The 24,586-nt window shown below is 46.5% G+C and overlaps 1 protein-coding gene across 43 annotated transcripts in view; it reads left to right on the top strand.

Annotated features, from left to right (window-relative positions):
* PPFIBP2 (PPFIB scaffold protein 2) overlaps nt 1-24,586 on the top strand; it is a 159,386-nt gene that overhangs the window by 102,573 nt on the left and 32,227 nt on the right. For 27 of the 43 annotated variants that reach the window (XM_086340260.1, XM_086340257.1, XM_086340253.1 and 24 more), the window contains 5 exons: nt 1,196-1,327; nt 13,585-13,677; nt 18,816-18,927; nt 22,753-22,814; nt 24,172-24,247. In XM_086340260.1, coding sequence (XP_086196386.1) covers nt 1,196-1,327; nt 13,585-13,677; nt 18,816-18,927; nt 22,753-22,814; nt 24,172-24,247 — 475 coding nt within the window. Of the gene's footprint in view, nt 1-1,195; nt 1,328-10,145; nt 10,329-13,584; nt 13,678-18,815; nt 18,928-22,752; nt 22,815-24,171; nt 24,248-24,586 lie in introns of all 43 variants that reach the window. The other 16 variants (XM_086340282.1, XM_086340244.1, XM_086340239.1 and 13 more) reach the window with 1 other exon arrangement.

The following is a 24,586-nucleotide window of genomic DNA, read 5'->3' as shown; positions in this document are numbered from 1 at the left end:
AGTGAAAAGCTCATTTTGCTGAATTCTCTGGGTTCTAGATACTTACTCCCTCAGGTTAGCAAATGGACGGTTTGAAGCCTGGCTTTCAGCGATACTGACGGCCTTTGGCCTAGGAAATCATCTTGTCCAAGTTAAAATCTGTGTCTCATGTGGTTTGGTTTTATGAGTTGAAGACGGTTCAGAACACATGAAATTGTGGCTGTAGGGTCAGATTGTTGATATCACCATTCTTGTACTAGGGTTGGGTTGCTTAAGATGACACAGAAAGTTCAGACCATGGCAGGATGTCCTTTCCACCTGCTCACGTCAGGGGTTACCTTCCTAGGGCCTCTGAGGACCATATCATAGTCTCCTTGCCCAGACTTGTGTGTCCAGTGTCTGCTGGGTGGCAGGATTTGGGATCTCGTGGAACATTGCCTTTTTGCCCATGGAGAAATGTTACCCCTGGACGACGGGACGTCCGCCTGGCTTTTGAGATCCTTCATAATTCCTAGTAGTGCTGAGCAGGTGTTTCACCTATCACCTTTGTTTCTCATCTTATTTATGCTTATTAAGTGCATGCATTAATGGCAGGTTGTTGTCTGCTACTATTTTAGGCTTGGCAGGACTACTGGGAAAGATACATATCACAGAAGATTATACTATAACTATTCAGTAAATAATAACCGAATATCTGCTTTATGTCCTAGCTCCCTTCTAGGTTCATTGCAGTGAGGTCTTACAGTGAGATGTGTGGAAGACTGGGCTGAATATTGAACTAAGCCCAGGAGATGATATGGAGACTTTGGTTTTGAAACATATATTATTAACATTAGCTTGTTTTTTGTTTGTTTATTTTGGTGCAGAGAATCTGCTGCCTTTGCTTTAAAAATAGACATGGAGAAATTTTGTTCTCTGAGCCAACCCATCTATTTTTCTCTAACCTGGAAATAATGAATAATGGTTTCTATGGACAAATGTGTTTTCTTGAGAAACGTAGCTCACATTGACTCTCAGAGCACAGAGGATAGGATCAGGAACTGTGCAATCCCTGAGTGACCCACCATCAACACAGGCCTGTCCCAGAGAGAAGTGTGACTCACATGTAACAGTTTCAATGTACAATGTAGAGACTGCCTTATGTGCTATGAATGGAGTTACAGTTGTTCCTACTGCCATGGAGGTTTATGATTTTGAGATCTGTTTTTGCCTGCAGGAGCTACTAAGTCGTACATCTCTTGAGACCCAGAAGCTCAATTTGATGACCGAAGTGTCTGAGCTGAAGCTCAAGCTGGTGGGCATGGAGAAGGAACAGAAAGAGCAGGAGGAGAAGCAGAAAAAAGCAGAGGTGAGTGCGATAAACCACATTCTGGGGAGGACCCATACTACCCTAAACTCAGATCAGGGGAAGCTATCCTAGTGTGGCCTCAGGCCATCTGGTCAACCCCACGCCTGACAGCCACTGAGTGCCAGAAACATCTATACATCAGAGACCCAGTGATCTGTTAATACCAAGTTATCGGGTTTTGCTGTGGCTGCAGATTTCAGCAGTGCCCAAACCACCCCATTTTGGCTCTAGGCTTTATCCTCCCTCAGGCTGCTGGCAAGGATGGAAAGGAGCAGACAAGACTCAGAGGGACACAAGAGGTCTCCTGCGAGAGATGACCATGTGCTGGGATGGCCACTGTCATTGTTCATGGAGCCTGGAGACATTCTTTAATATGCATTTCAGTGACCCAGTTGTGGCCCCTAGATTTTGTGTTTCTTTTCTCCTGATGGCTCCTGTGGGTGAGCCTGTAAACAGGCTTTCTCTTAGAGAATGTTTTCCTGTGACTTGTTTTGGTTTGTTTTCTCAGGCTTCATACGCCATTGACTGGAGCATGCCAGATAGTTTTTTTTTTTTTTTTTTTTTGTGATAAATGTTTTGAATAAAGTTCAGGCTCAGCTCAGAACAGTCTGCTTTAACTTAATATAACCACCTTCTGTGTGTTTCTACCCACAAGCCTCTCCTTTTGTATACTGTGCATTCTGAGATGTGGCATTGTGAGAAGTGACAAGAAGAGCAGCCTTTAGGGTTAGAAATGCCTTGGCTCAATTAACTGACCTAACTGGTTAATACCTCTTTGAATTTCAGCAAGTTAACTACTTAATCTCTCTGAACTTCCATTTCTTTATCTGTAAAATGGGTAATTGTGTTATGAAATCAGAAAAAAAAATAACAAAAGTTAAGTCTGTATCGTATGATCTGGCATCCTTGCTTCCATTCAGGCATATCTAAAATCTAAAGATGGACATTGTTCCTTTCAATTAAGCACAAACATCATTGTCCTCTGAAACCTGGCACATTTGTGTTTACTGGGTAAATGCTGGCGATGGAGACACTGCTAATATGTGGGGCATATTCCTTGTGTTGCTTTTGAGAACATGCTCGTTAGTAAGAGGTATAGTTGCCAAAATAAAATTTATCTCCATTAAGCTGAGGACACCATCTTCCAGGGATTAAGAGTGCACGCTCTTGAATCAGATCTCTTGGCTGTAATCCAAGCTCAGCTACTCAGTAGCTCTGTGATCTTAGAAAAGTAATTGAACCCTGCCCCCGCAAACCTCTGTTTCTTCTTCTGTGAAATGGAGATTAGCAATACTTGCTATTTGCTCAGTTGTTCTGAGGAAGGAAGGACATCATGTGTATGTATAGTCCTTAGCATAGTGCTGGATAGCAAGCTTTTATTAGTTATTACTGATTGTGTTGTTGAGCATGCAAGAAATGAAAATGTAGACCTAGCTACATTATTGACCGACTGCAGAGTTCACACAGACTGAAAGCTTATCTGTGTGAAGTGTCAATTGAATAGACTATACTTCTTCAATGTTCAGAGAGAAGCAACTGGATTTTCTCCAGATGTAGAGTTCTTTTACCAATATTTCAAGACATGTGAATATACATTTAGGCTTGGGGGCGGAAGACTTAAAACCATAGAGACCAAAACCACGGAAAGAAGGAAGGAAAAGAAAGAGGGGGGACTATTAAGTCACACAACTGGAACAGTCTAGGGTTTTAAAAGCTGATCTCACTAGATCCAGTTGGCTTCACCATGTCATTAGAAATCAGGTTTAATGTCTCATTTGGTTCTGTTCCATCCTTGTTCTTGGCTTCCCAGATGGCTCAGTGGTAAAGAATCCACCTGCCAATGCATGAGGCATAAGAGATGCCAGTTAGATCCCTGGGTTAGGAAGATTGCCTGGAGAAGGAAATGGCAACCTGCTCTAGTGTTCTTGCCTGGAAAATTCTGTGGACAGAGGAGCCTGGTGGGCTACAGTCCATGGTGTCGCAAAGAGTCAGACATGAGCATGCACGCACCAGCCTTATTCTCAGGAAGGCTCTCCCACGTGTGACGAAGGTGGCCAGAGGTAGCCTTAGAGCCTACTATAGTGGCATAGTGCATAGAGAGATTCTCTCTTTCAAAGGTTCCCCAGGATTGCATCTCATTGGGCTAATTTGGCTCAAGTGCTTTGTTCTGAACCAGTCACTGTAGTGGGTGTGGGCCCACATATGGGTGTGTGTGCGTGAGCCTTAGAGTCAGTTCATGGCAGCAGAATGCTGGGTTAGCACTGAGCTGGATCAGTTCAGCTCCTTTCTGGATAAGGAAGGGGAGCCCCCACTTCTAGGCCGAGTACCACTAATGCAGTCATTTTACTGTTTGCTTTATTTTTTCTTTTCTGAAGGATTATTTTTCAGTCTGAGTTTTTGTTTTTGTTTTCCATTAGGCTGTTCATATATGGGGTACCATAAGCCCTAAGCCCCTGGCCTCAGTTCTACCAGATAACAGCCCTTCCCAGCTGCTAGTACAAGCATTAGGTTTCCTTCCACGTGGAGGAATTTTTTAGGCTGTTGAAACTTGTGAAATTCAGCGACCAGCCCCCTGACCTGAAACAACTTTCTCATTCTTGTAATTGAACAGGATCTTTGCTGGTATGTTGAGACCCAACACTCCTGTCTGTAACTCTCTGGAGCATCTGAGGCTCAGAGCCATGCGGAGGGCTGCTTAAGCTGCACTATTGTCCTGTGTGTGAAGGTGTTTGTTTTGTGTGAGATGTTTGGCCAGCTCAGGTCACTGAGGGCGTAGGAGCATGATTAAAGGGAATGTTGCTTCTCATCCTGTGCTGCTGCTGTTTTTCTAGTGAATGCACTTAGCTTAAGGTTCAGCTGATTGCTTACAGTTTGAAAGAGGCAAGACTTTTTTCTTTTTTTCTTTTGAGGTCTTTTGAGCCAGATCTGAACAAACTTTCTCTGTGTAGCTCAGGATTTATCCTAAGCCAGTATCCTGCTGCCCTATAGTCAGTATCAAAGTGATTACAAATATTCATATATAAACCCGAGGACTTTGAGGTGTAGGTTTCCTGTTAGACGAATACAATCCTGACAGCCAGCTCACTCAGGAGTCACTGGTGACCCTTGTGAGACATGGGTGAATACTGGGTTTCCTGTTTACTGTACCTTTTCTTCTGAGCCTTTTGCAGTGGTTCTGGGTCATTTCAGGGGACCCATGTTTGGGTCTGTTAGGTTTATGCCTGAAAAGTAGGATGATAGGAAAAGTGACCAGTGCGAAAAGTGATACCACAATTAGGAGGATGGGACATGAAAGAAAGCGATCCAGAGACAAAGGAAAACCTCTGGGTGGCGCACCTATCAAAGTCACAGCCCTTGGAGAGATCTTCCTTGGAGAAGGGCATCTGGCTTCCAGCACTGGGTATGCAGCGAGGCCTGCAGCTGCATCCCCTTCTGCGTGTAGTACCAAAGCAGCCTTCCAAAAGGGGACCAGGGGCCTGGCGTGTGCTGGGAAATGGAGGCAGCCCGATGGGTCAGGAATATCTCAAAGAGAACCAGAAGCAGTCTCTAGGATTTCCTGGCAGAAAATGGAATGTCTTGTAGCACAGATGCTGTTGTCATGCTTACTTTCTTCCTATGGGTGGGACTTTGGAAAGGAAGGGTTCTGATTTCTGAACTGGGGCAATCAGAATGATGGACTTGGAGTACAGAGCAAAGGCTGGGATCATTGTGTTTGCTCTGAGAGGTGCTAGCCTGACTTAGGAAAGTTTTACTATTCTTGTTTTTATTTTCTGTATTTTATTTTATTTACTCATTTTTATTTGTATAGGAATTATACTCCAACAACTCACATAAGTTAGTTCAGAAAGGTAACGCAGCAAAATCTCCTCTTCCATGGCCTTTCCCCGGCCAGCAGGCAGGCGCCAGTGTTGTCAGTTTGTTTTGTATGCTTCAGAGTTATCCTATGTATGGATGAGCAAATTTAGGTGGATTAATTATTTTCCTCATTTTTGCACAGATACACATTACTTTAGATCTTTCTCTTTTTTAATGAGCAGTCAGAGTTTGTTTCATATCAAGCACATTAAATTTTTTTTTCCTCATTTGTATTTATGTTTATATATTATTTCGCTCTCTACCCTCATTTAGCCATTTCTCTCTTTTTGGGTGGACATTTGTTTCCAAGTGTTTGCTCTTATAAGTAATGCTGTTGTGAATAAATTTGTAAATGTGTGAAGATATTGAAGTGAAATTGAAGGGTCAAAGGGTACATGCATTTGACCTTTTGACAGGTGTGGAGGTGGTATTCCCACCCTGATGTGTCAGAGTGCCAGGATGGTCCTAAACTGAGCATGAAGTAAGAGGGAGAAAAACAGCTAAGTAAAACTGTGAACAAGTTTAACAGGTAGGGTAGCATAGGAAAGACTGATTATGGGAGCTGCCCAGTAGTCTCACACAGAAAAGTGCCATTAAAAAAAAGAAATTTGATGGTTAGCAAAGCAGGAGGAATAAATAAAATGAGCTGAGATTACAGAGCAGTGATTAGAACCTCATAAATGTCACCTGGACTTCATGACATGAAGCCTGAGAACGGAAACACTGCGACAAAAGGCTCCACCGAATGGGAGAGAGACAGACCTGTTGAGAGAAGAGATGGGCTGGCTCTGAAAATAAGGATTTTAAAGTACACTGAAGTGGCAGGCCCGAGGATGCACACACTGGAGAGCAGCACTGCCACATGGATAGGAGGTTGAGAGGAGAGTGTCCAGAATTGCTGGGCTGCACCACGTGGTTACAGGAAGCAGAGGAGGAAAATGGGTGCACTCCTAATACAGATGCCCAGACTGATGGAGGCAGACAAGGGACAGGAATGGGAGGGAGCGGCAATTTGGAGAGTTCCTAAAAAGACTACTCCAGGCTTCCCTAGTGGTTCAGACAGTAAAGAATCTGCCTGCAATGCAGGACAACCACATTCAGTCTCTAGGTTGGGAAGATTCCCTGGAGAAAGGAATGGCGATGCACTCCAGCATTCTTGCTTGGGAAATCTCCTGAACAGAGGAGCCTGGCGGGCTACAGTCCACAGGGTTTCAAAGAGTCGGACACGACTGAGCGACTCACGCTTTTACTTTCAAAAGATTCCTTCAGCTAAACACCTAAGTATCGAAAGGCTGCTTTTTGTTTTTGTTTCTTCCCTACCCTCTTGTTTTTAGTTTCTGCCCTGAATGTAGATAAACCAGGAAAACTCCCACTATGGCTCTAAAGCTAAAGCAAAGCTAGAAACTAGTTTATGAAGTAGAAGTGAAGAGTATCTTGGGAGTGAGTGGCCATTGCTATTTTGAGAATTCATGACAGTGGAGGAGGGGAAACTCACCATAGACTGCCATACACTGTAGACTTTGGTAAAGCTTACCTTTGAAAGTTCAGACAAAGAAGAGATGACTCAAAAATATTGAACTACTTAGAAATATAATTATTTCTGACTGTGTAACCTCACAAATAATACCAATAAAAAGGAGAAGCTTAGAGATACCTTGAGAGAAACTAGTTTTCAAAAGGGCTTGTACCAAAGGTTAAAAGACAAATGAAAGTGCACCTGTATGAACAGTAATCCGGAAGGGCAAACCCCACTCAAAGGGCCAGTGCCGAGGGCAATAGGGAGGTTTCCCTTTAAAGTCACACGCTCAGCGAGAAGGTCAAAGAAAGAATGGGCTTGGTTCCGCTGATGCTTCTCACAGGTGCACAAGTGCTTGCTGTGAGTGAATTTTAAGGAATCTGAGAAATCAGTGAGTTGCTAAAAAAACTGGAAGTAACCATTTTTTACTCCTCCTCTTTTTTTCAAAATGGCAAAGAAAGAAGGGTTCTACAAAATTCATTCTGCTGAGTTTGAAGTCAACCCTGTGATGGTTTGTGAGAAGCTAGAAGACTAAGTAGGGGTCTGTGTCTCTTAAGAGTGAGTCATGTCTGTTGGGCCTCACTGGTTTCGCCAGGAGTACATCTTGCAGCATTAGGCCCGGAAAATCCCCACTTTAGTGAGGCATCACATGTGGAAACACTGCTTGGGATAAGTCTTGTGGATAAGATATAGGAATTTAGGATGAATGCCAAAATAGGCACCAGTTCAGTTGCTCAGTTGTGTTCGACTCTTTGCGACCCCATGGACTACAGCACACCAGGCCTCCCTGTCCATCACCAACTCCCAGAGTTCACTCAAACTCATGTCCATTGAGTTGGTGATGCCATCCAACCATCTCATCTTCTTTCGTCCCCTTCTCCCACTTTCAATCTTTCCCAGCATCGGGGTCTTTTCAAATGAGTCAGTTCTTTACATCAGGTGGTCAAAGTATTGGAGCTTCAGCTTCAGCATCAGTTTTTCCAATGAATATTCAGTACTTATTTCCTTTAAGATGGACTGGTTGGGTGTCCTTGCTGTCCAAGGGACTCTCAAGAGTCTTCTCCAACACCACAGTTCAAAAGCATCAATTCTTCGGTGCTCAGCTTTCCAACTCTCACATCCATACATGACTACTGGAGAAACCATAGCTTTGACTAGACGGAGCTTTGTTGGCAAAGTAATGCCTCTGCTTTTTAATAAGCTGTCTAGGTTGGTCATAACTTTTCTTCCAAGGAGCAAGCATCTTATTGGTACCCAAATGATAATGAACAGTGCCGTAAGATTCCTGCTAGGAAGATTTTTTTGTAGAGGGTCATGTCATCTGCTCTTAGTCCTCCTGCCTGGTGAGCATTTTTAGTCCATAATTTGGATGCTGAAATAGAAGGACTTGAAGTTGTGATGACAGGAAGCCAAATAAAAACTAAACGAGTCAGTTGACATTGGGATTCATGAAGACCCACAGGCTGGAGTGATGGATAGGTTGGCAGAAAAAGAGTAAAAGAGAGGCCAGAAGAACCTGAGTAGTTCAGAGTTGCTGAAGGTAAGGAGTAAAAAGAGGGAGCCACACAGCTTGAGGACAGAGAACACATGTGTGGATCTGACGAGGAGGCCGGTACTGACCCCTTGTGTGGTGGAGACAGAGCTCCAGCTCATTTGCCTGGAGACTGGAGGTGGGGATGAGGTGATGAAAATCAGGGTCAGTGGGTCTAGACCCCTCACTTGAGAGAGATACCAATGAAGGGAACAAGAGAAGAGTGAGGGCAGCAAAGTTCTTGAAACTTACATAAGCGAGAGAAGAACGGGTCTGATGACAGGCGGGGCCAGTGGCTAGGAAAGACTAAAGGCTCTGGAAGAGTGACCAGTATGGGGGGCATGCCTGGGCTTTTGTTGTCAGTGATCAACGTCACGTAGGTCTTCACTATGTCCTGTGACCTTGAGATGTTTTTGATTGCTCTCCCAGTTTCTCTCCTTCATTCCTTACGGGTCAAGTACTTGGTGGCAAAAGGAGAAGCACTGGGGGAAAGTGAACTCCCATTTATTGAAGGCTCCCGTGTGCCAGGCACCATGCAAGCTGTTTACCAAAGTCAGCTGAGTCAAGGGCGGCCCACCTTCTGACGCTGATTCTGGGTGAAGACAGGGTGGGGCCATCTCCAGGCTGATTTAGGTGAGCTGGCTCCAGGGCAGAGTGGCCAGGAGGCCCGGGGCCCGCTTACAACAGCCATGCCTGCCGCTCAGCTCCCCAGGTTCAAGTGGAGTGGCTGGCGTAGGGCCCAAGCCCAGTGTCCTCTCAGCCCCAAGCTGCCACCTGGACCCAACAAGGTTTAGCAGGGAGGAGCTTTTCTTTTTAAACAAAACACAATTTCTACTGGGGATGGAAAACGTTGCATGCCTGGGCAGGTACCAGGGGGCAGACCCCTCAGCACGGTGCTTAGAACATCAGTAAAGGTGGGCAGAAAGGGGCTAACCACTGTGATTGGCTGCCACCCTGACCACCCTGGGCTCTGTTTAGATCTATTGGCAGCCATCTCCTTCACTCTGCCCACAGTCTTCCCCAGCCTCTCGGGTATCTTGTTGATGTGAGCAGTACCGTCATCTACCATATCACCCAGTCCCTGACTCCTCGTCTCCTTTACCCCCACCCAGGTGAGGGGTCTAGAATGTGCCTACTTGACATCACTGAGACTCGTCCCATCTCTGACCTGACCCAGGCAGAATTAGTCCCTCCCCACTCTCTGAAAGCCCCGCCGTCTTCCTGGCATAGCACTTATAACCATTTGTGATTTTTATTTGTGTGTTTCTCCTCACTCACCCATGAGTGCCGCTGCTTACTGTGGCCTTGGGTCCCTGAAGAATGGCACTAAATGTCTGTGGAGTAGATAAAGAAAAGCCCAGTGGAGCTGCTAGTCCAAGAGATTCAGAACTAAGTAGGTATGAATTCTAAAAGTTGCAGTATTTTTCTGAAGTTGACATAAAAGGCCAAAATGTTCTTGAGGCTTCAGAGGAGGCAGGTGTGGTGTTGGGCGTGAGGGAGTGCTTAGGGTTGGGGACCTGTGAACATGTTGTGTGCTGTATGTCCCTGGTACTCAGGTGTTGGTATGTTTAGGGAAGGAGTTGGTGTGTGTAGAAGGGGTGTGTCCACATGTATGCCCATCTCTCTGTTGCTGGACTCTGCATCTCAGACCTGGACAGGTAATGATGGCCCCCAGTATGGCACGAAGGCATTGCTGAGGGGGTTGTTCAAATTGCAAGACAGTCCTGCGGATGGGGCAGGTGAGGGAAAACACTGCGTCTTTTGGTTCCTGTGAAGAGAGCAGGTGGTCATGGACAGTGACCCCCGGGTGCCCCACTGCACACTTCCGTCCTTCTGTTCTGCTTTCCCAGGGAGTTCCGCGTGTGAGTGCAGACTGACGCTGAGTGCTTTTTTCTCCTCTCTCTTCCTTCCTACAGTCGGTTCTGAATGTGATCAGTGAGCTGCAGGAGCAGATGTGTAGGCTGCAGCTGGACATCCACAGGCAGATGCAAGAGCGCCTCTCTCTCAGTAGGGACTACTCTGAGGAGGTGGCGGCTGGCGACGGTGCGGCCCGGCCCCAGCCCTGCGGCCAGGACTGTGCCCACGGGGAGGGGTCACCTGTAGGCACCACACTTAAGTATATGGGCGCATGTGTGTGTGGGGCGTCTCATGGCGGAGGGACCGGGGTATCTCCTAACCAGAACCGTGTGTGCTAGCTTAACATGGATCTGCAGTCACCTCTGGGCAGAGCTTGGGACTCCCCTTGGGGGACGTGAGCTGAGCTCTGTGACACTCCCCCAGCAGCATCTGAGCAGGAGAGGCCACCCCTCTGACGGCGACTGCACTTATCTGCCTCAGGGCTGGGAGTGAGCTGTGTCAGGTGCCCCAAATGATGGGGCATTGGTATAAAAGGAAGCTTCAGGAGTTCCCGTCCCAGGTCTGACCAGCTCTTCCTCCTGGGCTGGGAGATTAAATGAAGTTTCGTCTCACGTGATTTCTTTTTTTTTTTTTTTTTAAGAAAAAAATAGCATCATGAAAGAATCCTTTCAAGTTTATACTTAAAGGGATTTATCCCCAGTGAGAAAATAGAACACGAGTTTCCGTATATGTGACAACTGTCATCGTCTCAGTTTCTGGGGGAAATTCTCCCACATGATCACGTTTGCGGGATCTCACCACCTCTGGGCCTGTGGAGTGTATCTGACTGGGATTCTAGACTTGACCCCTCACACTGGTGTCACCAGTGTTTTGTGATGGCAGCTGCACAGCCATGATCCTGTGCCTCCAATGCTCCCTACTGAAGAGGACCGGGAAGGTCAAGGTCACGATAGCCACGTCTGTAGGAAGTTGCCGTGATGTTATATTCAACTATGAGACGTGTTGAAAAATCTCTACTCTGACTTGGGCATGAGAGGACAGGGCTCGGTGGGGAAGAAAATGAGAGTCAAGATGAGGTGCAGATTTGGAAAGGGGAGCTCCGACAGGGTGCTGGCCCCATGGAGAGCGGGTCACCCCAGAAGGACTTGTGAGAGAAATGAGAGTGGGCACCAGTGCTAATAGCTCATGATGGGCAACAAATAGCTGAGAAGGAAGAGGCTGGGCCCCAGAGGTCCCCAAGCCTGGAGATGGTCCTGCTCGGTGTCCCCATAATGGCTGCTCCTCAGCAGTAACCTGCACACTTTGGGTTCTGCCATCAGCAGGCTTGGAATCCCCCTCAAGCACAGCTAGACTCAGAAAATGATCTTGGATCTGCTACAAGTCACAACAGGCCTTAAAGTCTAATGTTGCAGATCAAGGAGGCAATAATCTTAGCTTGGAAGACTTTTTTTTTTTAAGGGCAGCAACAAATGTTCACCTCATTTATAAAAAAAAATCTTTGTAAAGATTTTTAGTAAAAAAAAAATTTTAGTTAAAAAAAAAATCTTAGTAAAACCTACACAGTTCAAGTGGAAGCGATGTCACTTTCCGGTGGATTGTCTCAGAATGCAAAGAGCTCTAGGCCAGTTAATAGATGGCTTGAGTTGCATGTGTTCATTCATCAAGAAATAATGCATACTTGACTATGTGCCAGAGGTTAGCAAAGCTCATGGAGTTCACAATATAGGAGGATAACTAGCCACTAGCAGTCACACCGGTAAATGTTTAATTGCAAATGATGTAAAAGATGATACAGATACCACAAGAGTATAGAAGGGAGATCTGAGGAAGTGTGGAGGTTGGGATAGCTTTGCTCAAGGCAGTCTGAAGGATGGGCAGGGATTAACCTGGCAGACAACTCCAGACTGAGGGAGCTGCAGGTGCAAGGGCCCAAGTCAGATGGAACTAACAAGTACGGGTGTGGCTGGAGTAGACCTGGGGAGAGCTAGTAATACAAGAGTCAGGGCGCAGGGTCAGGCCCAGCTGTGTTGGTCACGGGTTAAATTTCATGATCTTTGAAGAGCAGGGAAGGCCAAGATCAGACTTGTGCTTCAATTGTATTGTTCCCCTGGATGCCATGGGGCCAGTGGATTCAAGAAGGGCAAGACGACAGAGGACCAGCCAGCAGAGAGACTGTCCAGGCTGTCAGCACTGACTGCTGGATCAGAGTAGCCACAGTGGGGTTGGAGTTAAACAAGAGACTCAGGCCGTTTCCTTGAAGGTAGAATTTACAAGGCTCTGTAGATTACGTATGTTGGGGGCAAAGACCAAAGAGATGCCAAGGAGGGATCCTGGGTTTCTGACACAAGATGGAGATGTCATTTAGTGAGACAAGGATATCTAAAAACGGGAACTGAGAGTTCCGCTTGGGCCATGACAGTTGGAAGAGGCCCAGATGCCATCCATGTGGAGGTGTTAAGTGGAAAGTTACATGAGTCTGGAGTTCAGAAAGTCTGTGGAAGTAAACACTTTTATGCTAATTTTTCTGAATGAAACCAGTCAACAGGACCATTTGTCTGTTAAAGGACCCTAGGTTTGGGACAGTGGTGTCTGTACTAAGGGGTACTGTAGAAAGCAGGGGCCCTGGAGTCAGAAGATAACAGGCCTGATTTCCAGCTCCACCATCAGCAAGTTGTTTAAATGTCACCTTCCCACTCAGCAACCTTCAATGGCTTCCTATAATACGATCTAAAGAATGGCTTCAGAATTCTTTATATTCTCATCCAACAGCCTTTACAGTAAGGTTCCACCTTATCTCCTGACCTTATTCCCACTGAAGGCTGCCCATCCTCTGCTCCAGCCCAACAGGCTGTCTGCCTTCATGCTTCCTGTCTGCCCTCTCCCTAGATGCCTCCCCTCTTCCTCCTTTCTTCAAGCCAACTCCCTCCTCAGAGCTAGAACACCCAGGCCAGCCTTTACATTTCACACTTGAGCGTTTGACCTTGCAGTGTTTGATTTCTATCCTCCTGGCTTGTCACTTCCTCCCTGACCCTCCCTTTAGGCTCCTCAACTCCCCAGGCAGAGAGATGCTCCCACTTAGCACGCTTCCTGTCCCTTTGTCTATAAGAAGCTGCCTTGTTTTTGTTTGTTTTTTGCATCTCTGTTTCTCTTGCTCCCAAACCCTACCTCTCCTGTCCTTTACACGTGTGTGCATGGTTTGGGTACCCCCTACAGGGAATGCAGATGCTAGAAAAGTGGAGGGGAACAGGTTCTAAAAGAAAAAATGTTCTCTTCCTTATGTCTGAAACTCCAGGCCTTTGTTTTGTAATAGGCACACAGCTCTTCCTGAAGCAAGGACCGGCCATCTTTAAAGATCGGAGCCAGCCGCAGTGCGGAGCCTGATGTGGTGGCTCCTGCCTTGGCGTCATCCTCTGTGCATGTGCTTATTATGCAGGATTGTAGATCCTGGCAACACCCTGCTCTTTAACCATCAGAACTCTGTCTTGCTCACTCGTCTAGGAGTTGCTTCAGGAGCTCCGGCACCTCAAAATCAAGGTGGAAGAGTTGGAAAATGAACGGAATCAGTATGAATGGAAACTGAAGGCCACCAAGGTAAGAGGCAGTCCTGCTGTTTATGGAGAGGCTTTGAGCCCCGTGGGGAGGGTCTGTGTCCGAGCCTGGGGTGTGCAGTAGCCTTAGCTTGAGAAATGTGAATTGACCCCATTGTATGCATAGGTAACAGTGTGCAGATTGTGTGAGCAGATGGATCTAATCCAGGAGGGCTCTTCCCCTGGAGAAAGCCCCAGAGATTATGATTGCTGAAGTCACAGTCCCACAGTAACCCCCAGGCTGAGGCGCTAGATGAAGGCCAACATTATCTTGGCTGCATTGTTTTAAATGTAGCAGTCCTTCTGCTGTAGTAATCAGTTTCTAAAAAGAGGCATGCTTTATTTTTAGCAATTCCTAAACATATGTACTTGTCTTTTTTTTTTTTTTCCAACCAAACCATATTTCTATTGAACTGAGGAGCTTGCTGTTTAAAGGATACCAGTGATATATTATTTTTGCAAAATAAGTGTTATCCTTCCCTCTTTTGTTTCTTCTTTCATTTTCTCTACTAGTTGAAATGGATTCAACCCACACATTTATTGTCTTGGCCAGAACACTGTATTTTAAAACTTTAAATTAGCTTGCACTTAAGCAATAGGAAATTTCACATTAAAATACAGAGTTAGACTTCCTTGGGAGCAGAGGAAGGACGATCTGGGGTTAAGGGAAGGAAACCTTAAAACCTGAAGCAACTTTTCCTGCCTGAGGAACTGGCCTGGGCTACCTAGGGTGCACACACGCCTGCCTTTCCACCAAGAGCTCTGCAGCGCCACCCACAGGCGTCACCAGGTAGTCCCGTAGGCATTTTCATCTTACTGCTAAGCGAAAGTCGCTCAGTCCTGTCCGACTCTTGGCGACCCCATGGGCTATACAGTCCATGGAATTCTCCAGGCCAGAATACTGGAAATGGGTAGGGTAGCCTGTCCCTTCTCCAGGGGATCTTCCCAACCCAGGTATCGAACTCAGGTCTCCCGCACTGCGGACGGATTCTTTACCAGCTGAACCACAAGGGAAGTCCAAGAATACTAGAGTGGGGAGCCTATCCCTTCTCCAACAGATCTTCCCAACCCAGGGATCAAACTGGGGTCTCCTGCATTACAGGAGGATTCTTTACCAACTTAGCTATCAGGGAAGCCCATTTTCATCTTAGAATTTTTTTTTTTCCAACATCTAGTTTATACTTTATTTTTCTATAACTTTAAGTGATTATAAAAACAATAATGATCATTAGATATAAGTTTTAAATCACAAAAATTTAAAGGAGTAAAAATCACTCGTATACCACCCAGGAGATAACCACTATTAATATTTCCTTCCAGGCATTTCTCTTTTTTTGGAGGATGGGGGTCTCTCTGTTAATTTTTGGTGTTGATAATTTATTCACAATTTTATACCATATTGTTTAAAAAAAAACTCTGAATGCGATGTTGATGTATATATAAGTGTAAATAATTTTCTTAACTACTTTATTGATGAGGAAGCTGAGGCACAGAGCAGTTAGGTAACTTTCCCCAGATCTTATAGCTATTCAGCAGCAGCGCTGGAGAATCTGCTTGTTCACTTACTGCTCTGTCTTTATCTAAGTGTCCCCTTGTATGCTCTATGCGGCCCAGGCCCCAGTTCTAGGAACACTGTTTCTCTAACATTTCGGAACCTTCCATCACCATGATCCACTCAAGCAAGTCCTGTCTTGGTGAAACCTTTGAAGTTATACACACCGCCTTCTATTATAAAACCAAGTAGCTCTTAAATCACCAAAGCGCTCTGCCTTGGCACATAGACCTTTGAGATACTAAGGGTTATTTAATAACCACCAGGTCTGAAACCCCTCTTTGTGCCAGGATGTGTCAAGCCCTTTGCACACGTTTTCTCATTTGGGCCATAAAGTAACCCAGCGAGGTCGGTTGATTTATTATCTTCATTTTTCTGCTGAGGAAACAGGCTCAGAGTGGCCAAGGTGAGGTTTTGATCTGGGTCTGTGTCATTCCGTCATCCTAATTTCCTGCGATTGAAACCTGTCTTGTTTGTTAAAGTTCTTTAGTTTTCTGTGCAAAGCTTCTCAGTCCCTAAATGTGGCAGTGCAGTGGCTATAGGGCCTGGTCCCTGGGTTTAATTAAGGGAGATGGAGCACCCTGTCTCTGCTTGGCACCGGTCTGCATGACTTTGTCCCAAACCTCTTGCCACACAACTCCAGTCTCAGTGGCCATGGAAGTACCATACTTTTTCTGATGGTCAGATGCAGGGCCTCTGCGCTGTTGTAGACTTCCCAGCTTTGGAATAGACACCTCTCTGAGCATAAGAGAGCACCTGTCATTTCTGGCCTATTCTATGAAAATTGGCATACAGGAAGGGGCACCCAGCCAGTTGATCTGTAGAGTTGTAAATAAATGACCTCACCCAGATGCAGGCCTCAGAGAGAAGAGCCTGGGTTCTGCCTTGATAGATCTGCCCCTGGAAGTCACTGGTGTCCACTGTGAGGCCTGCAGACAAGAATTGGGTATGCGGATTCCTAGTAGAAACTAGATTTCGCCCTATCTGCAAAGAAGGGGAGAAATGGGTGTAGAAGTTGCAAGAAACGTTAAGAGACTATCTTCCAAGATTAGTCTGGCCCGTATAGAAATGAGACAGTGAAGAATCTGCCTGCAATGCAGGAGACCCCAGGCTCAATCCCTGGTTCAGGAAGATCCCCTGGAGAAGGGAGAGAATGGCTACTCACTCCAGTATTCTTCCTGGAGAACTCCATGGACAGAGGAACCTGGCAGGCTACAATCCATGGGGTCACAAAGAGTTGGACACGACTGAGCTAATACTTTAATTTTTCACTATAGAAATGAGAGGCATTTGGATCGAGTCTCAGGGCTAAGGGGTTTCCCGGGTGGTGCTTGTGATAAAGAACTCACTTGCCAATGCAGGAGACGTAAGAGATGCAGGTTCAATCCCTGGGTCAGGAAGATTGCCCTGGAGGAGGGCATGGCAACCCACTCCAGTATTCTTGCCTGCAGTATCCCATGGACAGAGGAGCCTGGTGGGCTGCAGTCCATAGGGTCGCACAGAGTCAGACACTACTGGAGAGACAGCATGCACACAGACAATGCTAATGTTTTCTGAAGCCACTGTCACCATTAATTATAAGCCCATGGGCTCCACAGCCCTGAGTTAGCTGTGAGAAGCTGCCACCTAACTGCAAGTCTCCACAAACCGTTTGGCACATCTGGCCCCGGCTCTCCGTACTCTGTGGGTGGAAGCCAGGCAGAGGGACAGTGCTCTGTAGGGACTTCAGGTAAGGAAACCCACTCCTTGCCACCTCTTTGTTTTTACCTGGTCCCCATTAGGGGACATTAAGGAAGGTTTGTCCAGACCCTTGGAGGAAGGCTCTGGGTGCCCTAGCCCCATAAGAGCAGCTCTCATCTGTCTATCCTCAGTCAAATCCTTCACTGCTCCTGCTTTCTCCCCAGTGATGTACAGGGATAGTTCTTCATCCCTTGGTTTCCTGTGAGGATTGAGTGAGGGTTGATGTAAGAATGCAATGTGCACTCCATCCATGTGTCCTGAAACTGAACACAGGAAGAGCCACCAACAGGCCAGTGCTCATTTGGTTACTTGAGTTGTTCAAAGATGACCTCATGAAAGGACAAGTCCATACCATAACCTTGCAGAATTAAGGTGGGACACCACTGGGCTACCATGGGGGAGGGGTGCTCAGAGTAGAAGCTGTTGCTGCGTGTGCTATTGTCTGGCTGGGAGTCAGTTCTCACCCCCTTTCTTAGTCTGGCTTGATGCTCAGAGAACTAACTAGCTATCCATAAGGGAAGGAATGGGATGAGAACAACAATAGAAGTAGCACTGATTGAGGCCTGACTGCCTACAGAGCATGAGGCTAAGTTGTTTGTAACTACTATCATATTTACTCCTCACTACAGCTCATGAGCTAAATGCTATGCTCCTGGCTTTGTAGATGAACCAAGACTCAGAAAAGCTAAACCACTTACCCAACTAGGAAATGAGAGAATCCAAGTTTGTTTGACTCCAAAGCCAGTGTATCTCTTAGGATGGCACCCACCCAGTTCTGATTTTCTTATGAGTATGAAAGGCAGGGACAACCTCATGTGTGCCTGCATGCTCGGTCATATTCGACTCTTTGTGACCCCATGGACTGCAGACTGCTAGGCTCCTCTGTCCATGGGATTCTCCAGGCAAGATTATTGGAGTGGGTTGCCATGTCCTCCTCCAGGGGATCTCCTTGACCTGGGGACTGAACCTGTGTCTGCCTGTGTCTCCTGCATTGCAGGCGGATTCTTTACCCACTGAGCCACTTGGGAAGCCCCAGGAACAACCTCACCTCCTATTACGTGTGAAATTTAATCTGCTGTACTCGGTAGACATTTGGGTACCACCCAGTGCAGCTGCCTATATGAATGTGTGCACACCTGTGTTGTACTCACATGCTTGATTTACACAAGTATGTCCACTCAGCATACCTGAGTGCTTGTATGTAATTACATTTGAGGAAAGGAGCATCGGTGCCTGAGGTTGGGCTGAGGCAGTGACTGTGCATTCAGGGTGGGAGAGTTTGAGGGAGGGAACTCGGCTCATGCATTATCTACTTGTGGTGATTTGCTTTCCACTGTATTTCCTGTATGGGGTGGAAAAATGAAAGATGCACGTACTTATTACAGTGGTGTACATACATGCTGTCGCAGGAGTATCTTGGGAGGAAGAAGACCATGTCCAGAAAGAGAATTCATCTTTGGACCAAGGGCAGCCCTCCAATTACACACACTCGCACCTCCTCAGGCCTCAGTGGTGTGTGGACTACAGAAGGCAGGGGAGGGGAAGAGTTCAGTCCAGTCAGGGAGGAAGAAGCAGGAGAAAGAGCAGCTAGGATGGTCAGAGCAGGGTGGGGAAGTGGAGAGGGGAGGGCCAGTGTCCAGAATGGCCAGGAAGAGCATGTTTGTTCCCCAGAGCGCCACCTTGTGGGGAGGGCGGTAAACACCTCTCACTGCTCGCCTCTTCCTACTTTGCTCTGACCTGTTAACTTCCTAACGGGTCCTAGGACCCGTGGGCTCTGGACTCTGACTGGAATTGCTTTCTTATGGTCTGGTGGTCCCTCTGAGCTGGTTGGATGCCTTTTTCTCTTCCAGGCTGAGGTAGCCCAGCTGCAAGAGCAGGTGGCCCTGAAGGATGCAGAAATTGAGCGTCTGCACAGCCAGCTCTCCAGGTCAGCAGCTCTGCACAGTGACCACGCAGAAAAAGGTAACTGGCTCGGCTGTGACAGAGTGCAGTCGCCCCTCGGCCTGGGTTCTCTCTTATAAGTGGGCTTGTGAGTCTCTGGGTATGTGAACAGCTGTGTGAGGAGGCACGCGGTGTGCACGTACATGTGTGTGTGTGTTCGTGTGTGCACACACAGGTCTGTAAAGCCCAGCTCTCTTGTTGAGCCATGGCCGTGAGCTCTTCCCTGTTCGAGGCCTCACCTCTGGAGGCTTTGCTCAGATGTGCCGTCACCACTGGAGCTCTCTGGGCCTCTGCCTCTGGAGCGTTTACTCTTCCCCTTCAGTGCAAGGACTTGTCTTTGTGTCATCGCCACAGAAGAGGCTTTAGCAATTCATTTGGTCATGGAGTGGTTCCCCGCCTGATACACACTCAAGGGCCAGAGTGACGAAACAAATCCATCATTTCTTGTCCTTTGGATCTCAACTTAAGTGTTAGCTCTCGGAAAGACCTAACCTGGCCATCCTACCTCAACTAGGTGCCCCTACTTTTCTCAGAATCATCATTCCTGTTGTTTCTCTCATAGCATTTACTATAACCAGTGCTGTGTTTTTTAAAGTCCCTTTGAATAGACTGTCATCCTTCCTTGGTGGCAGGGACTGTGACTGTCTTACCTGAGAGCGTATCCACAGAGCCTCACACAGCATTCAGCCCATAGCTGCCAAGGAATATTTTTTGAATAAATGAAAGGATAGTGAATGGTCCCTAGGGAGTTCAAGTCTTGCTGATTAAAAATAGAGGCTAAATCCTCAAATATTCTTATTAATGTGTATTTAATATTTGCAGTTGTTTGCCTTACATGCAAAATGATCACACACCTTCCAGCTTCTCCTCTTGCCCTCAAGCTTCAGAGTGTTGCTGGAGAAGGTCATGTGACCCTGTGAACTGGCTCCACTACTAAGTCTCCTCCGGGCCTCAACACCACTTAGCTTGGATCCCTGGCAGGGGTGGGCAGCCATGCAGCCCTGAAACAGTGGCTTAGGCTGGAGAAGGAAATAGTGACACATATGCTCATCCCTCCACCAGCCTCTCTCAGTGTTTTCACCAGCCATTGAGTGTGTCATCTATCTCCCATGGTCTAATGTGGAGGATGCAGACCCCTAAGATACTCTAGACTATCTATGATGCTAAATTTGGATAGAGAACTCCCCAGGCCATGATTTCAGGTCAGGCAGGTTTCCCCCTGCACCCTATGCCTCCCCACAGACCACACTTTCCAGGGCCTGCCTCGGGTACCTCTTGGAGCTGATCTTTAGAGCCTTGTTCCGGTTAGGCCCTGCCCAAAGCATCAAGATTTGCAGTCTTCATCTGGAGCTTACCACCCTTCACTCCACAAACCACCAAGAGCCTAAGACACCAAGCAGCACTCTATACCTTCTTCTGAAAAATGTATCCCTACGTCTATTTACACAAAGTCTGTCAATCCATTCTTCCTGCTTTGTTGGCTATAGCAGGCAGCCAGAGGAGATGGGGTGCCCATTCGTGCTTTTGTCCCCTTGTCTCCTGAACTTTACTTACATTGACATACTTATTCTCTGTAGGATCCAGTTTGGGATGGGTATGGGGCTTTGTTTTGGAAAAACTATGTGCTAATTCCTCAGTTCGGTTCAGTCACTCAGTCATGTCCCACTCTTTGCGACCCCATGAATCGCAGCACGCCAGGGCTCCCTGTCCATCACCAACTCCTGGAGTTTACTCAAACTCATGTCCATCGAGTTGGTGATGCCATCCAGCCATCTCATGCTCTGTTGTCTCCCCTTCTCCTCCTGCCCCTAATCCTTCCCAGCATCAGAGTCTTTTCCAATGAGTCAGCTCTTCGCATGAGGTGGCCAAAGTACTGGACTTTCAGCTTTAGCATCAGTCCTTCCAATGAACACCCAGGACTGATCTTTAGAATGGACTGGTTGGATCTCCTTGCAGTCCAAGGGACTCTCAAGAGTCTTCTCCAACACCACAGTTCAAAAGCATCAATTCTTCAGCGCTCAGCTTTCTTCACAGTCCAACTCTCGCATCCATACATGACCACTGGAGAAACCATAGCCTTGACTAGACGGATCTTTGTTGGCAAAGTAATGTCTCTGCTTTTTAATATGCTCTCTAGGTTGGTCATAATTTTCCTTCCAAGGAATAAGTGTCTTTTAATTTCATGGCTGCAGTCACCATCTGCAGTGATTTTGGAGACCCAAAAAATAAAGTCTGCCACTGTTTCCCCATTTATTTCCCATGAAGTGATGGGACCAGATGCCATGATCTTCGTTTTCTGAATGTGGAGCTTTAAGCCAACTTTTTCACTCTCCTCTTTCACTTTGCTCAAGAGGCTTTTTAGTTCCTCTTCACTTTCTGCCATAAGGGTGGTGTCATCTGCATATCTGAGGTTATTGATATTTCTCCTGGCAATCTTGATTCCAGCTTGTGCTTCTTCCAGCCCAGCGTTTCTCATGATGTACTCTGCATAGAAGTTAAATAAGCAGGGTGACAATATACAGCCTTGATGTACTCCTTTTCCTATTTGGAACCAGTCTGTTGTTCCATGTCCAGTTCTAACTGTTGCTTCCTGACCTGCATACAGATTTCTCAAGAGGCAGGTCAGGTGGTCTGGTATTCCCATCTCTTTCAGAATTTTCCACGGTTTATTGGGATCCACACAGTCAAAGGCTTTGGCATAGTCAGTAAAGCAGAAATAGATGTTTTTCTGGAACTCTCTTGCTTTTTTGATGATCCAGTGGATGTTGGCAGTTTGATCTCTGGTTCCTCTGCCTGTTCTAAATCCAGCTTGAATATCTGGAAGTTCACGGTTCACGTATTGCTGAAGCCTGGCTTGGAGAATTTTGAGTATTACTTTACTAGCATGTGAGATGAGTGCAATTGTGTGGTAGTTTGAGCATTCTTTGGCATTGCCTTTCTTTGGGATTGGAATGAAAACTGACCTTTTCCAGTCTTGTGGCCACTGCTGAGTTTCCCAAATGTGCTGGCATATTGAGTGCAGCACTTTCACAGCATCATCTTTCAGGATTTGAAATAGCTAATTCCTAGACCTCCACCTGTTTGGCGGAATGACTCCCAGCCCATTTACGCCTTGTCCTTTGACCTGGCTCTCCAGACTAGTTTGTGAAGAATTCCAAAGAGTCTCTGTTGGGTCCAGAGTGGGAGAAGGACAACTGTCATCTACCACAGACTGACAAAGACCCCTGGGCCCATAGGGAAATTCTGTAGGTTTATGATGAACTAAGACTGTTTTCCTTGACTGTAGAGTTTGTTTCAATATATTTATAGATCCAATTAAACATTGTTAGTCAATTCTGACTATGCCTTTCCTAATTGAGCCAGGTACCTGGCTCTTTTTACATAATCATTCTTTCCCTGTCTCTCTTTGGCTGGAGACTCTTTCTTCCCGTTTTAAATTCTCCTCTGGTATAATCCATGGGACTGTGTGATTTTTGATTCTCTCTGAAACTAGTTAGCAGCCCAAGTACCTGTTACTCAAGTTATAAAGAATAAATGTCAATTTTCTTCTGGGATATCAATTGTAGAAAGTTTGGGGGTTCTTCTACGACACCCTTGAGTAAATGACATTTTGTTCCCCCCAAAAAAAGTGTCTATAAAGAGAAGACAAAATACCAGGTTAATTTGTTGAATTATCCAATAAATATTTAATGAGACTGACTGTGTGCCAGACACCATCCTGGGCTCTTTGAAGAAGTAAGGAGTGATGTATAATTTATTCACACAGAAAGTTGTAGCATCTTAGCAGGTAGAACTAGTTGTCTGCATTTTATGTAAATAATTCTTCCTACACTTAAATTCTTTTAGACCAAGAAATTCAGCGTCTGAAAATGGGGATGGAAACTTTGCTTGTTGCCAATGAAGACAAGGTAAGATGGCCACTGAGCCGCCCTGTCCTTTCCCTGCAGACCTTCCTGGTTCTGTTTGCTCCTTTCTGGTCTCTGATACTTTGGGCAGGGCTGTGCCCATCAGGACACTGACTCAGGGAAGTGTCAGGAGATCCACCTCTGCTTCCTGGAGACTCAGCTCAGTTACCTGCTTTTGATTTTGATGCCTGGGAATTTTGCCTAAATGGAATCTCTCAAAGGCAGAGTAAAGCCATGTCTGTTCAGGCTGGTTTGGGGGAAAAAAATACACTGGGGTTATTGCCTATGTCATAGCTGTTGCTCAGACTTCTAACAAAACTTTAGAGCCATCCACCAATCAATCCCTCATGTTCATGATCTGGTGATAGACCCTTCATAAAACTGTGACAGACCCATCAGCCTTCTTTGTTCTTCACGTTGAATCCCTGTACAATCGTAACATAGCCACCTCCATACTACAGAGCACCTATCTGGCACAAAGGTCAGCTCTAAGGATCACAGCCCTGCATTTTACAGACCAGGAAACCGAGATTCAAAGTGCTTGAGTAGTGTTGCCCAATGGTCAGGTAACAGCAGATAGCGGAGCCAAGGTCATACCCACGTTTATCTAACTCTGAAATTCGTGTGTCGTCCCAAGTCCCCAGCCTTTGCTGGGGAAGAATTGATCCCCTCCGGAAATTTCCTCTGTTATGTAAGGAATCTCAGACTCCTTAGGTATTGAGATAAATATGACAGCTTTATTTTAGTCTTTTTTTTTTTTTTTTTTGGAATGTAGCTTCAGAGGACAATGGGCTTCCCATGTGGCTCAGTGGTAAAGAATGTCACCTACCAAGCAGGAGGCACGGGTTCAGTCCCTGAGTTGGAAAGATACGCTAGAGAAGGAAATGGCAACTGACTCTAGTATTCTTCCTGGGCAATCCCATGGACAGAAGGAGCCTGGCAGGGCTACAGTCCATCGGGTCGTAAAGAGTCAGACATGACCGAGCGACTAAGCAACGGCAAATAGAGGACAGTACTTGGGTCAGGAGGCAGGTTTCAGTGGCTACATCAGGGGGGTAGGGAGACAGTTTCTTGCTTCAGGAAACGTTTGAGACGTTCGAAGGCTGTGTCAAATGGGGGTTGTTTTATAAGTAGAGATTGGACTCATAGCCTTCAGGGAGAGCAGAAGTGTTTACGACGGCCAAGGAGGCAGACCACTGAGAACCCAGGGCCTGGGCACTCTGTCTCCCTTTGAGGTATTCTAGAGGTTCCACCCAGCTTTTCCTTTCTGTGTGCGCAGAACGTAGCCTGGGCCCCACATGAAATCGCCTCAGGTGCCAGTGTTGCTGTTTACATGGTAATCTGTTTTGCCCTGTGACAGGACCGTCGGATAGAGGAGCTTACGGGGCTGTTAAACCAGTACCGAAGGGTGAATGAGATCGTGATGGCAACCCAAGGTAAGAGCAGCGGGGAGCTTACCATCTTCTCCCCAAGGTATTCCATCTCCACTGTGTTAAATGCCGGGCAGTCCTGCCAGAAGAGTCTTCATTTTCATTTGGAAAAATGCTCTGCAGGAAGATGGAGCTGGTTAGACTGCCCTGGATGGTGGGAAACTGGCAGCTCTTGATTTCCAGAAATTTTGTCAAATGGCAGACAGTTCAGTACTTCCAGGGACTAAACTTTCCAGACCATCAAGAGAAGAAAGCCTTCAACTTGAACCACTGGGAATCCCCACCCTCAGGAGATCTGTGCATCTGCCTGGCATACTTCTTAGAGGCAGTGAGTGTAGCCAAACC

Source organism: Bos grunniens, chromosome 15 (genome assembly GCF_055505025.1).
Source record: "Bos grunniens cultivar Pamir isolate PY7600 chromosome 15, Bosgru_T2T1.0, whole genome shotgun sequence".
Lineage (NCBI taxonomy): Eukaryota > Metazoa > Chordata > Mammalia > Artiodactyla > Bovidae > Bos > Bos grunniens.
Note: the sequence above shows the minus strand (reverse complement) of the source record. Positions and strands in the feature narration are given on the sequence as shown.